This window comes from Alligator sinensis, unplaced genomic scaffold (genome assembly GCF_000455745.1).
Source record: "Alligator sinensis unplaced genomic scaffold, ASM45574v1 scaffold763_1, whole genome shotgun sequence".
NCBI classification, from domain to species: domain Eukaryota; kingdom Metazoa; phylum Chordata; order Crocodylia; family Alligatoridae; genus Alligator; species Alligator sinensis.
In genome coordinates, this window is record NW_005842744.1 from 526,505 (window position 1) to 542,329 (window position 15,825).

A 15,825-nucleotide genomic window follows, 5' to 3' on the forward strand; every position below is an offset into this window, starting at 1 on the left:
GGGGTAGACCTACCTGGAACCAAGCTAGAAGTAGTGCTGACTAGCATGATGGACCACAAACTGTTAAGCACCCTGCCTAATTTCCTTGGTGCCAGGATTTCACATCCGAGTTCTACTATCCCCTGCTGTGCTGTTTCTCCTCTATCTTGCCATTTGCTATCCAACCTGCCTCCTCCTGTGGCACTACTTTTCTCTACAGTTGGACAATCTTGCAAGGATTAAAATAACCAGGCAGTCGGCACAACGGCTGTGAGAATAAGCAGGGGGAAAACGACCCTGCTGAGCTTGACTCTAGTCTGGAACTGTGAAGAGACATGAGAAGTGAAGAATAAGTGGGAGGTCCCCACGCCACTGGTGAAATACCAGTACTCTTCATTACTGTAAATTAGGGGCGTCTCACCCTATAAAGATCAAGAGTCAAATTAAACCATATACAGGCCCTTATACCCTAAAACCAGGGGTTCTCAATCCCCAGGCCGCAGCATGTCGGCTGCTGGACCAGAAGTGGCTGCGGACCAGCAAACCACAGCCCCTCAGAGCCAGGCAGAGAGGCCATGGCTCATTCCACAGGGCCTGCCGCAACGCAGGGTTTGCAACCCCTCTTCCCCCAGGTGGTAGGGGTATCTCTTACCTGACTTCCGGCTGGAAATTCCGGCAGCGGTCAGCTGTGACTGCTGGGTTGCGGTCTGCCTGCTGGGCCGCAGCATAAAAACTTTGGGAACCCCTGCCCTAAACAGATACCCCAAGTCCCCTCATCTCGCACTTTATTCTTCTTCCCACCCAAAGGTAAGCCTTAAGTTTAAAGTCCTTAATTTTCCTCTTTTAAATAAATATACGTAACTGCAAACTGGTACAGTGAAGCCAGAGTCAGAAAGTGAACTGAAAATACAGAGTAGAGACATGAACAAAATCATTTATCTCAGAAAAGGACAAAAAGCCTGAAAAGTACAATAATTTAAATTTCTAAAAACTGTTAACTATCTTACTAACAAACACTTTTTTTCCCTCCAGAAAAATCTAGCTATTCTGGGACTGAGAGTAAACTTTGGAAATCAGGGAACAGGAAACAAACAGATTAGTGCATCTATTCTCCCCTGAATTATCTTACATTCACAATTCCACCCAGGAATATTTTTAGCTTTGAAGGCCTTCCTACTATACTAGAACACAGGAAATAGAGAACTTCTTTTAAAATTAAGAGCTGACCAAAAAGCAATATTCCCATTATGCCCCTGGGTCCTAGGCCCACATCCCCTTTCTTTATCTATACTTTTATCTCCTACCACTTTCTGTGACTTTTCTTCTCTCTCACTAAACTAGGCAGCAAGTGTACAAGTATGGGATGGGATGAGCTGCACCCTTACTAAATTTTATATTTTCAGTTGCTGTACCTCCAGAAATGTTCTCCTATTGGAGCACAGGAGGCATCTATTCTTGTGACTATAAAGAATAGAACATAAGTAAAATACTTGGAAAGACGAGGAGTGATATTTACTCAAAGGAAAAAAAAAATCTTGGTTCAGGTTGGAAACTATTACATTCCTTGAAAGGGCAAACATCAAAAAAACAAAACTGATAAATGTTAACCAATTCCAGATAAGGAATCTATATCAACCTATGTGGCAATTGCTTTCTTGTGGAAGAGTGCCGCTTCTTCTATTAACATAAACAATGTTAATTTTTTTTTAAATGTTAAACTAAAGTTCACCACACAGCACACCAGCCAGGAGCTACCAAGTATTACCCCCATGAATTTTAGTGAAGGGTTAGCAAGAGGATAGTTAAGAGGTCTTCATAAGAATATAAGCCACAAGCAGCACTAGTTTTGCCTTCTAGAATTACAGGGATTCTCCTCCCCCTGTTAAAGGCAGCACTGTATGGACTGAAAGGACTCACCACATTGTCACTCTGTGGTTTAGGTTGTTTGGTGGGATCCAAAGCAAAGATAGTATACTCAGAGAGAAAAGCAGGCTCTGCTATCATCCCAGCTAGCAGCTGTGTCATTCAACACAAAAAGTAGGGAAGTGAAAATAAACACAAGTAATAAAGGTATGGGAAGAAAGAAATTAAAGCATGTTGCACATTATCTCAGCATCTCAATTTCTGCACAAAGTTTAAAAGGTCTATAAAGATATAATGTGGTTTATGTAGTCATTGACACTGATGAAGACAAAGCAAGAATAGAAAACATTAAAATATATCACCAGATCATTCATTTTCAGAATACCCACAAAAAAACTGATTATTGGAGGTGAAATAAACAGGTTGCACACAGGCACCATAATTTATCTTTGACTAACAAAATACTGCTTTGTATAGTCATAGTATTATTCATCAGCATTTCTGAACAGTTCTCATGCTGAGATATCAATGTTTCCTTATGTCTTATCATTTGCATATGACAAACTAGGTGCAAAGTAACATCAGTGCTTTGATGTCTAATGTAATACAAGTACATGCTTCTGCTCAGATCTTCCTTTAAGCAGTTATCATATTGCAAAAAGCTCAAACACTGGAATTCCAATAGGTTGAGCATGGAAGGTTCAGCATGGAAATGAAGTTTATCTATTCAATCCATATAAAGTGACTGGAATTACTAGATATTATTGACTAAAACAAACATTTTAAATATAAAACAATGACAGATGAATTAATAAATATCTCGTATCAGCTCAGAACACGAGTTTTAAACACAAAACAATTTAAAGGAATCAATGGACAGGAACTAGAATTTAAGTGGGATATTAATTCTTCCCCCTCAGCCCTGGTCCCACTCCACCCCCCGTTGGCGCCAAGCCCCCTCCTCCCGTTCCCCCACACAGCCCAGGTCCACTGCTCTCCCCACCCCCAGCACAGCTGCAGCGGCTCAGCCTCTCCCTACCCTCGGGCCCGATCATTACAGTACGTCAGAGCAGCCTCACTGCACATGTGTAGGTACCCAAAAACCTTAGCAAAGCCTAGGTATATTGCATCTACCTTATTCCATTTATCTACCAAATTGGGTATCCTGTCAAAAAAGGAAATTAAGTTGGTTGGACATGATCTGTTCTTCAGTCATGATTGCTGCTATTGATGGCCTGCCAATCCTTTAGATATTTACAAACTGACTTTTATAAATTACATTCATAACTTCCCAAATATTGACTGGTTGCTAATACCCCTTAAAATTAAGAAGGAACACATGGAGAATAGCAAAAGATATTATAAGTCAAAACCAGATAAAAGAATGATTTCCAGAACATGAATGAAAATCTGCTCATCTACCCTTACTTAGTTCTTGTTTCCTATCAACCTGTGGCTCCTTTTTAGAAAATACCATTGCAACAGAAATAAATAGCTTTTGTGCATGTCTAAGCAGAGCTCACATCAATTACAACGTAATAACAACTGTGCGTCAGGATGCTCCTCAGAAACTGGGACAGTATAGGACAGGAAAGAAGAATCCTTATCCCTCCCTTGAAGCCATTCTGCATCTGTACAGCTGCTATATCAATCTCCTGGCTGAAGTACTATCCATGATGCTTGTGGCCCCCATACATCAAAAGAAAGCAGCCAAAAGATCTGTGTAACAGCAAATCCATTAGGCCCACTACTAAATGTCTACTGCACTGCAGCTCTTGGAGAACCCTGGAGAAGATGACTCTGAGGGAGGTGCCTAACCACCAAACACTTCCTCCTATAGTATCTGACACCCCACCACGACCCCTGAAAAAAACGAAGCTGGAATACTGGTCCTCAAAAAAGCCACACATACCTGCCTCCTCTTTTCTTTTCCCCTTCTCCACCTGTGTCTCCACCATTAAAGCAAAAAGATTCCTGCCTTTTGGTAATAGTAGATCCCTTACCATCTATATCTCAGCCAATAAGAAGAAAGGTGGAAGGGGTGGGGGACACGAGGAGAAGAAAAGCAGGAGTGAGAAGACCTGCATTGGTTCTACCTCAAAAATGGCCTTCCACAGCCAGGAAAGAGGGAATAACTTTTATTGTTAAAATAACTGAGAACTATTTTTCTGAACTGCCTTATAAGGGTGTTATTCCAAAACTCATCTGTGTCTTAGTTTGACAAACTCCTGACCGAAGACCCCCGTAGCACACTATCAGAAGGAACTAGAAAAAAACCTCATACAGGCTCTACCTCAGAAAACACCAGAAAGGATACTTCTACCTCCCAAGACCCCAGGCTGGGCAATTTTTACTCATTACCCAGGATGCCCCATTGGCATCATCAGAGGGACTTTCTGGTCATATTGACTCTATCCTACTCCCATACACCACTACAGCTGCCAGCTATTTGATAGTCACCACAGACTTCTTAAAGAAACTGGGCTCCATTAACAAGCTTCCAGCTAACGACATCAGGGGTGCACCGATAAAGATTTTCTGGGCCGATACCGATGGCCAATGATTAACCAACCATATCAGCCAATACCGATCCAATTGCTGATATGCAGCTCGGCAGCTAGAACAGCAGCATCCAGCTGGTAAGTCCACTGGGCGGGAAGGGGGGGGGAAGGGGTGTGAGGGGGGACAGACTGAAGCCCCTGTAGTGAGAGAGGGAGGGAGGGAGGAAGTGGGGCTAGGGGCAAAGGCTGCACAGCCGGGGGGCAGGGCACAGGATAGAGCCGCAGCTTGTCTGGAGGGTGCAAGCATAGGTTAAAATTTTGCTGGCCAAGGGAGACTGCTCTCAGGCCACAAATCTTTGGAAGAAAAAAAAAAAAAGATCTGAAAAGGAAGTGCAGAACAAGAAATCATGCAAACTGGATAGTGTTAAATATGGTTTATACAGGGACTATGGATTCTTATCCTATTACCTGGATTAGCTTTTGTGATTTCTTTGTTCCTATGGGTATATTTTACCTCTCCCAACACTACTCCCTCCCTCCTTCCCCCTATCTGCTCCTTTCTTCTGCTTATGTATTCAAAATGTCTTTCTCCTTCTTAAACATAACTTTGTGTATGTCCTTTCACAGGATCTGCTCAACTCATGAAAGCTTGTGATATTACACACACACAAATTTTGGCTAGTCTACAAAGTGCAAGTCTATCCTACCTTCTATTTAGTTTTACTTCTTAGAAATACTACTAAGGAAGTCCAAAACTTTCACCTGCCTTGGTCTTCCCAAGGCTGACACGTAAATCAATCAATCAGTCACCAATGCTGCACAGAATGTGGTTCATTAATCTAAATGTTGATTTGTCAGAGGCTGTTCTGGGCCTAGGACACCCTCAATGCACAATTGACATGTTCAAAAAAAATAGAGCTCATTATGGAATAAAAAGCTTCAGAATAACCAATGTTCGGAGTGGCAAGGTAAGGAGTACACAAAGACTTGCATGTACAGGTATGAGACTGAGGAAAATACATTTTTATATTTTTAAGTGTTTCTAGAGCACACCTTTAAATTAATATTATCCAAGTGAATAAGAGCCAAGGTAGCTTCTCTCCTTGTAGTTTCCAATTTAAAGAGGAAAAAATAAAATTAAATGAAAAGGTTGCTAATGCAAAAAGTTTTAAACACATAAAAATCATAAAGTACTAAGTTAGGGTGGTTATGGGAACCATAACTTGGCCACAGTGGTAATAATTCTTCTGGAATAATCTAAACAGGCAGAGAGAGCAAATTGCAAACACTGCATATGATCAATCAGCCAACTTACAATGGCTGTGGGAACCATAAAAAGTTTCATGATTTTCAGGCATATAAAGTCATAACCATAAATATTTCATCAACATTTTTTTTCTATTTAATTGTGTGCATAAATAAATAAAGCTGAGTTAAAACTACAAGAGAAAAATCACTTTTATATTGGTTATATTTTGTATTTATACAAGATCAGTAAAGTTGTAAGTGGAATGCAATAACTACCACTAACTACAGTGTTATAAAAACTTTTAAAATAGGATTATTACCTGCAGTTTGGTTGATTCAGTACATTTTAAGCTGTAACTAGTTTAACTTTGTCTTGTCAAAAATCACAGATAGTTCTATATCAGTGATTTTAAACCTGTGGTCTGCAAACCCCCCAAGGGTCAGCAGACAATGTTCTATGAGGTCTGAGAAAGACGACTACCATAAATCAGAAGTATGTGAATACCCACACTTACAATTCAAAGGGGTCCTCCACCTCCATTAGGAATTTTTTAAGGGTTCACAAATGAAAAAGGTTGACAGCCACTGCTCTACAGAATCGCTTCATAGTAGTAATATGCTGTTTCTCATAAAAACACATTAACATTAAAATAAAATGCTGTTTGTATAACCAAATGTTATGAAACATTCCTCCTTTAAACCACTAAAACCGCTATTAAAATCACCAAACAAACTGCGCTAAAGAATATGAATTTATGCCCTGGCTATCATCAACCATTCAGTACTACAAAAAACTTTGCAAAGTCACTCAAATGCTAAACATGCTCTGACCCATGTACCTCTGGACTCTGTAAAGAACAACCAGGTTCTGGCTGCTATTCAGCAATGATGAGCAAGGGCCTGTGTTTCATAGTAAAAGCTTTAAATGAAAGGCATATAAGTAATACTTTAGTGAAGGCCAAGGCAGAGATTAAAACAAATAGAAAAGTTAATTCCCAAAATCCATACAAAGGCTATATCTTATGTACTGCCTACCAAAAAGTAAGTTTTCCTGATAAGTGGAATGCACCAAGCTATACATTTCTGCAGGATCTAAAGTTAAATTGAATAAAATAATAGGTGTAAACATGTCTCACCAATGTGGTCTTAAAAAGCAATTTGTCAATATTAGTCAATACAGTGTTGTTCAAATCTGCAGATAAATAACTCACAGGCCCCTTTCACTGCTAATATTCTTTATAAACCAGTAGAGCAGGGGTTCTCAAATGGGGACCGCGAGCAACTTAAAAGGGGGTCACATGCTTCCCTTCCCTCCCCAACACACAAACATTTAGCCTTCTTCCCTCCCTCAGTGGGAACACACGTGTTCTTGGACTCGCCCACATTGGAAGCGTCTCTTTTGTTTTCTGATCTCAGCATGTAAGGGTTAGCAAAACTCAGTATATCTGTCAACAGTTCAATTGACTGTGTGTGACTGAACATGAGTTTTTTCAGCAGTTGCCGCTACAAAGAGCAAATACTGATCAAAAATAAAAGTGGTGTGTGAAATGAGACTGGCAGTGTTGAAAATAAAGCCCAGATTTGAAAAACTAAGCACTACCAAGCAAACTCCTCCTTCTCATTGAAAGTTATTGGCAGTGTTTTGTTTTATTTCAGTAAAACAGTTTTAAATTTGATAAACATTATGAAGTGTTTTCTGACAAATATATTTCTTTAATATACAAAAGGTAAATGTGCTTTATTTATCTCCTACTAATCCTAATGAAATCAACAGCTTTAACCGGGAGAGATCTGTAGGAGATCTAGAGCCTTTGTATCTAGGCTAAGAGAAAAATTCTTCTACCCTGTCAGTCAAGAGTTTGGCTTTTCAGACACCTAATAAACATGGGGCAAAACAAAAGACACACACAAAAGGTCCAGAAACTGCACCATGACAGCTGATGATATTAGCAGCCAGTTTACTACAAATATCACTAGTAGGCAGCCTATAAAAAAGTTAAGCCTCCTCTGCATATTAGATTCAGTCCTCTGGCACGTCATTTTCTAGTAAAATGTTCATGCCCATATTATAAGTAGAACTAGTAATAACACATATTTACAATTGCCTAAGTCTTTCCATGATAAGAGCCAGTTTTCAATCGCTTATAAATTTTTCCAGATTCATCACTGAGGCTGGAATGATCCGTTTCAAGATGTTTTTTGTGTAAATGTCAGCAAAAATGATTCACCCATTTCTGAGAAAAGGTTGAAGAAACAGAACACTTTGCTAAGGTTAAGAAATCTATCCATTTCGTCAAGGAGTTCTAGCACTTCCAGCACCAAAACCTGAGATTTGGCAAAGGGAATTCTCTGAGAGCATAAAGAAAATTCATCTATTTCAATAAAAATCCATTCAGATACAAATGGCTACCACCAATTACAGGCTTGGAGCTAGTCAGTGGTTTCCTAGCAAATCTTTGAACATTTCTTCCACAGAAAGCAAGTGCCAGTCCAGCTGAACACCCTAAATGGCCACTCGTGCTAAGCATGCTCCCAGGCACAAAGCAAAAGCTATGACTAGGGACCTACTGAATTTGCAATTTCACTCACTCCATGAAATCTAGGCAGTGCCCATGAAATCCGCAGGAACATTTTTTTACTAAGCACTGCAGCAGCTCACCACAACAGTGGCAAGGGGGGCTGCCAGCAAGATGGCTCCTGCCCCTCACCACCAATTGGCTGCCAGAGCTGTCTGTCATGTGGCCCCACCCTCCTGCATGACAGGCAGCCCTCAAAGCCAATTAGCAGTAACAGGCAGGGCCACCACAGACCCTCAGGCATTCAGAGGTGTGGGGGGCAGTCTCTGTGCTCTGCCTGTGAAATGGCTCCCTGGGCCTGCATTCTGCCCATGAAAGGAGGGAGTAGCCCCTGTGAATTAGGTAGGTCCCTAGAATCAAGCTGCACTGCCCCTTAGTCAAGGACAAGGAAGTGTTGAAAACCAGGAAATTACAGTCTCTGTTCTTCTATTCCTAATAATTTTGTGCATGCCTCTCTACCCTGCTAACAAGAGCCAGAAGGGTTAGTTACAGAGAAGGTAGTTTAAACGTGACTTTGTTCCACTTTGACCAAGCAAAAATACACCAAATACACCAAAAAAAGGCACCAAATACAGTGTTGTCAAAGGGTGCTATGCAATGGTACTTTGAAGCCATCTTTACAAATCCCAGATTCTAGATTGCTCCTTGGGCAACTGCAATCCACTGGACTTTGTTCTAGCACCTCACCTGTTCTCTCTGGGTTTCTGGACAGCCAGAACTGCTCAAGTGTAATGTTCTGCCTATGCTCCATCCTACCTCTGACTTGCCATTCCTGAAACATTCCCTATGCCAGGGTATTGAGCAAGGGATGCTCTTTTCACATTCACAAAAAGTATGCTATCACTACACTTAAGAAATTCCCTGAGGTGCTATGCCTTCATATACTGCATCAGCAACATGAATAGAAGAACATGGCAGAAGTTAGACTCCGATTCCTAGTATTCCTTTTGCTGCCTTGCAAATAATAACAGTATTGCATAAGCCACCAGCAAACAGTGTGTCACGTTATTATTTGTGCTGGGGAGGTCTACAGGAGATGCTTACTGCACAGTAGCCCAATAACATGCAGTGGTGTGCCAAAACCCACGCTAATATGCTATTGCGCAGTGTTATTAGGCTACTGCGCAGTAAGCATCACTAAAAAAAAAAAAAGTGTGCCAGTGCTACTACGCATTTAATTAGTACTTGGTTCACCAAGTACTAGATTTAATGCATAGTAACTACAGAGCATTAATGAACGTGTAGACCACAGTGGTGGTAATGTGGGGCCCCAAACATTGATCAGGTTCACATCGTATTGCACAAAAATAGGAAAATAACAAACAACCTTAATCTACGACATTTCCCTCCAATAGCTCGTCTACAGCTAACATTTGCTATCAGGTCTGGATCTAAAAGTTTTGGGCTCCAATCTGCAAAGAAGGTCAATTGATTCCACATGATAATGTGGTTTGTTTTGGGGGGGGTGAAGGGGGAAGGAGGGTTTGCCCTTCCAGTTAGCATTCAAAAGCTACAGAATGTCAAATTGAAAAGGTTAAAAGGCAAACAATAATTTGTTCATGTTGTGCAAAGACTTTAATTACATGGTTATGTACTTGTATTTCTACTAGATTCTTACCATAGTTGGTACTCAGAATAAATGGGTTGAAGAGCAGAGGTTTCTCCTACAATAAATGGTGGGATATTTTATATATCCAAAACCAGAAAAAGGCTGTTCATGATATCAATATTTCCCATTTGAAATAAAATGTGAAATTATATATACACACAATATGCATTCTATTTCAAATATGGGAAATATTGGTGTCAATAACAACTTTTTCTGGTTTGTTTTTCTGCCGCAATGTACAACTTAAACATGCCTCTGTACGCAGACATGTTTGCTAAGATGTACAAGATCAACAGCTCAGACAACTACTAAATTATATAGCCTTCAACATTCAGTTATAATGCCCATTAGAAGAGAAAAATGCAGTTATATATGAGCAACTTGCATCCATGCATGATGATGCCTATTACAAGGAAGCAGAGCATGAAGGAATTAAATTAGCTACAGTAGCACACAGACTGGGAATGAAGCTTCTTTCTTAGTTTAGGAAATCTAGTTTAATTTGCCTTGTTTTCTTATTAGATCACTAAGAAAAAAAAATAAGGAGCTATTATAATAAACTGTATATGCCAAAAAGCATCATGTACCACTAAAACAAAATTCAAAAGAACAGGAACGGTGGCTTGATTTTTCTCTCTAGATCTTGCTGGAACTTTAAGAGTCTTAGAGAGCAACTATCTTTTTTTGCTCTCTACTATTAAGAAATTGAAATTTATTACCTGAATTCTAGATAGAGAAGGGCCAAAGTGGCCTGATGATTTATTTGAGACCTTCAGACCATTTGTAAAGCTGATCCCAAATCAACCATCCTCTTTCAGATGGTAAACAAGAGCTATACTCCTTGCCTTCTGCAGCGGAACAAGGTTTAAGCAAGCAAAATTGTTTTTCTATTTAAAAGTAAGTATCTGAACTTTTAACAACAGCTTAATTTCTCTCTTTAGAATCATGATGTGTGACAACAGTATTTAGTTTTGATGAGGGTTTGAGATCTAGGCATAATCTTAATTTCCAAAGAGCAGGGGTAATAAAAAGACAGCAAACTCTAATCTCAGAGGAAAAGGAAGCATCATGATCTGCTCCATAATTGATTGTAAATTAATTGTAAATAAAAGGATAGAAAAAGCAAGTTTGGCCACAACCTTCAGATTCTCTTGCACTAATTGTGACAAAAATCTGTGAACAGCAAAAATATTTCCTGGAATATCCATATATAAATATAACCGTGTGTGTGGGTGGGTGTTTGTGTGTTTTTAAACAAAAGCTCTGTCTGTGGTACTTGCAACTACATTACTGCACTAAAAACCTAAAAATAGAACTGGCTAGATATAAACTTAACTGATTTCCATTTTTTAACCTGAAAGAAAAAGAGAATGACAGCAAGGATAGTAAAAAGTATATTTGGAATGGTCCAAACTTCAATATATAAAGTAGTAATAATATGTTTAGTATTTGTTATTGTGAAGACAATTTTAGATAACGGTGACCATCTACACGTACACTTTAATACACATTAGCCTATTTTAATGAGCATTGAAGTGTCACAGAAAATCATGCTCTTTAGCTAATGCGCATTAAAACAGACTAACGTGCCTTTTTCTAGTACCTGACAACGGAGGGCATTTGTTCACATACCTTTTCGTGCTGTGACGCTGGAGATCCAACACGTTGGAGCAGACTCAATTAATCGAGTTTGCTCCGCACGCAAACTGACATGCCCAGCACTTTCATTTGTATAAATGGCAAAATGTATGTCAGCGCACAGAAAATGGTGGCGATGCACTTTTGAACTAAAACATCTTCAATGTGTTTTAGTTCAAAAGCATGTCGGCACCACTGTCTCAGCACTGATGTGCATTTCATTGTTTATAAAGCTGCAAGCAACACAAGAGCCAGGTGCTTTTAAAAGTGCCTGGCACTGCGTTGTACATGCATCTAAAAATACCTAGAGGTACTAAATTTAAAGCAAATTACCTAAAGCGCATTAATAAATGTGTAGACATGCCCACCATACCTTAAAATTAGTCCCACCATGCAAAATGATACTGACCGATTTTACTTAGCTACTGTATCATTTCTAGTTACAATTCTTCTGTGAAAATAAAACCTAATTTGACTAAACAAAAACACTGACTAAAAAGATAATGAAAAACATGGCAAGTAAGGTACGTATTTTCAAATATGAACTGTAAAACTGCTTGTTTGTTAAGCAGTGTGATTAAGATTGATAACTACTGCAATTAAAATGCCTCTTGTGAAATATGGTCCAATTAAGCCTTGAAATCAAAACTAATTTAAAAAGCTCGCTTTGCTGTTAATCACTAATGTCAATACTTACAAAGAATATTTTGGGACAGTAATTTTAATGCTTTGATCAAGAATTTCACTAATGTTTCTTTCTTATTTCTGTTACGTTTTTCATTTAATGTTACACACAATAATTCTTAATAAATCTGGGAGATGCTGTATCCCTGTGCAGCTGTACTTGTTCTGCATTTTTAATAACAGAGTATGTTTCTCAATAGAATTGCTGTGAATATTTCAAAGCCCACAGACCATTGTAAACCTAAGCCCCTTTATGGTCCTTTTTGTTTGCAGTCCCCGTCTCATTTTCCCTTCTCTCCACTCCTACCTTCATTAACATGATAATAAAGCACAATTTGTCTGACAGCATGATTCTCTGCCTTTTCCAGTGTTAACCACTGTATTTAGGGCATGGATAATGCTTTTCCAAAGCAACTTGGCACGTCCTGTGGTGTTGGTCTTTGATTCTTCTCTGCTGATTGTCCATCTTAATAGGCAGACGGAAGAAAGTCAGATCAAAAGTAACACAGATTGAAGGAAGCACCACAATATCATATCTATGACAATGAAGAATGGTGAATGTAGCACTGAAATCTAATCAGGCACCTAATCAGACAGACAGCAAGTGTATACTTCTTTAAATAATCTCAACTGTGGTGGAGGAGTGGCTCTTTCATTCTTGTTAGGAGATGGGATCAAGATACAAAGTTAAGATATCTGAACATTAACTCTGATAAAAGGTACAGGTCTGTAACAACACAGGACACTGAATAGATTAGATCCATTGTGGAATATAGGTCTTTGTATGCTAGCATGTTTCAAGGAAAAAATGAAGCTTGATAACTGGAGAATTTTTTAAGTAAAGTAAGGAGGACTGGCGAATGCTAGCTGGAGGCAGCTCTAAATATAAGGGACAACACAAGAGAAAACACAAAATCAGAAGCAGACAAAACAGACAAGCAAGCAGTCAACTAAGAAGCATAGGTGGAATGCTGGAGAAGAAAGATAGTGAGAAAGAGATTTAAGCAGACAAAAAAAAGCTGAGGAGACCTAAGGAGTAATAAATGAAAATCTCAGACTTGAGACAGCAAGAGCAGAAGCCAGTGAGGGATTCATTTGAATAGTTTGTTGAGAACCATTTTTGTTGAGTTTTTTTGGATTTAAAATATTTAATTTCAATAAAGCCAGAAAGACGTTATTTCTTTGGAAAGCTATTCAACTTGCATTCAACTTTTCTCTTTCTATTATTCAAGGACAATTGGAGAGAGCCTAAGTGATGAAGCAGTGCTACAGGAGAAGACAAGGAAAATAACATCAGATATAGGAATATTATTGGTCACAAGCTGCCACTAGGCACTTTTAGCTTTAAGTTTTTGATAGCCTCTGTGATGCAGTTAAGAAAATTATCCTTAACAGATCCTTAACAGATCTACTTTAGTAAATCTTATCAGTGATAAGTGTTTGATGGTTCTAGTGAAGATAACTTAGTCTTTTACAAATGTTGTGCCAGGACTAAAACAAGAAACATTTCAGGAAGAAAAGTTTTCCACATTCAGTGGAAAGCATATTGGCCTTTGGACAGGCAGTGCCACATAAAAACAATGAACTGATCACACAGATAAACACCAAGCCTGACACCTCCAAGCTTTGCTGATTCATAGCTGCCAGGCTTCTTCTGCTAGGAAAACTCTCAAAAACCTAAGCTAAATCATTTAAAGTTGTTAAAGTAATAACATTCATTCAAAAGTCAGTCAATGGAATCTCTATTTTTCATGCTGCTCATGGACGATATGAATTTCAGCAACAAGCTAACTCTTCTTTCACAAACTGAAGAAAATCTCAAATGGTAATATGTACAACCTAAATACTTTGCATTAAGAGAAGTGCAGGTGGGGGATTTCTGTCTAAATGCAATAAGATAAAACCATTCACTGGAAAGCAAAATGAGGAAACTTGCAGTAGTTTCTTCCAGTACTCCAGCAAGGCAACTAGAGTCAGACAAAAATCATCAAGAGCATGCACGTCAGCATCTGAGAGTGGCTATGCAACTATTATTCTGACGACCTATTGAAAAAATTAAGAAAGCAGCAGCCCCACCAAACTAAGATCCTTTGACAGTGCTGGGTCACTTCGAGACCAACTGATAGGCCTCTTATGTGACTAAATCAATTAACCAGATTTCTCCAACCAAGAACTTAAAAGGCTATGTTTTTTCTTCTGAAGTATGATGCTATATTCTTCATCCTGCTTCAGATATGTGCCACTGTAGATCAGTTTTCTTGTCAAGAGATTTGGTGAAATCAAGCACTGCTGATCTGCAAACCTATTTCTCCAGTTCAACCTCATCAGTAAGGCAGGTTCATCCAACAGACTTAAGTATTTAGAATTTTGTATCCTCTTAATAGCTCGAGTTCACTTTCTGAAATTAGTTACAACTAATATGGTTGCTGTTACAAAACCTCACCTGCTTATGGTTAAGATTAAAAATCACTGAAGTTAAACAAAATATTTCTAAGTTCCAAAGAGCTGGAAGCCCTGCTTCGCCAACATTAAAAATGCTAAGATTGAATCTAACTATTAGACTATTCAAACCATGTATGTGCAGAAAAAGTGTTGAGAAAACAGGCCATAAGTTCTGAGAGGAAAATGTATTACTGCATTTTGATATTTACATATGAAAACTGTAGGACAAGAAAAGCAGGGATCCAAACTAACCTCTCTGTCTGGTGTTAAAGTGCCTTCATCATGCTGCTCTGTAAATGAAGATGTTCTGCTCCTGTCCCCTGTTGGTGAAGATTTGGAGGGGGCCTGCACAGAAAAAGCACAAGTCAGCAAGTAGCCACAACTAATTATCCAGTACCACGATGCGCTTTTACAATGTCAAAGCAAACTTGTTGACCCTCTTGGCACTGAACATCTATTAAAAAGGAATTCCACAATGTTTGCTGAATGTTAGGTTGAAACAACTAACACAACCCACATATAACTTCCTAGAGTCATTAATGATGGCCAAAAAGCAATGTGAACAAAGAAAAAAATTAAAAAGCAGCAGCTTGTTACTACAGATAAAACTTAAGATCAAAATCTCTTTTGTGCATTCTCTTAATACATTTAGCAATATACAACAACAGTTGTATATCCAGAATTCAGACAGTATTTCTACATCATCCTCTTGGTTTTAGTTTCTCTATATGCTTCCCAAATGCTTAGATCAGAAGAATAAGAGACAGAGTTAGGTGTTCTAGAACGTGGATAAGAGATGATATACCTATTAAGAAGTTATAGTTCTATAAAAGTCTTTTAAGAGCCAGAAGATATCTCACATGCATATTCTAAAATCTGTCAGAGTTCACAAGATCAAAGGGAAGTACAGCTGGTATTGACTTCATGAAGTCATCTAATACAGCCCCTTGGCTCAGATCAGAATTATCCCAGACTGCTTTTGAAAATTTCCAGAGATGCAGACAGTTCACCCCATCTAGGGAGCCTGTTCCAATGCCTAACCATCCTCATAGCCATCTTAATCTCCAACCTCAACTTCCTCTGCAACAGTTTTGAGGCCATTGCTCCTACTCCTGTCCCATACAGCCACAGAGAAAAGGTCATCACCATCCTCTCTATAATCACCCTTCATTTGAAGACTATTCTCATATCTCCCTTCAGTACTCTCTTCTTCAGACTAACTTACCCTACTTATTTTAGATTTTCTTACTACATCATGCTTCCTGGGCCTCTAATAATGTTGGTT

The 15,825-nt window shown here is 38.9% G+C and overlaps 1 protein-coding gene across 1 annotated transcript in view; it reads right to left on the reverse strand.

The window, feature by feature from the left end:
* The window catches only part of GOLGA4 (golgin A4), a 101,156-nt gene that overhangs the window by 82,997 nt on the left and 2,334 nt on the right, over positions 1 to 15,825 (reverse strand). The window contains 2 exon segments of the mRNA XM_025216508.1: positions 1,897 to 1,995; positions 14,793 to 14,885. Of these exon segments, the coding sequence (XP_025072293.1) occupies positions 1,897 to 1,995; positions 14,793 to 14,885 (192 nt within the window).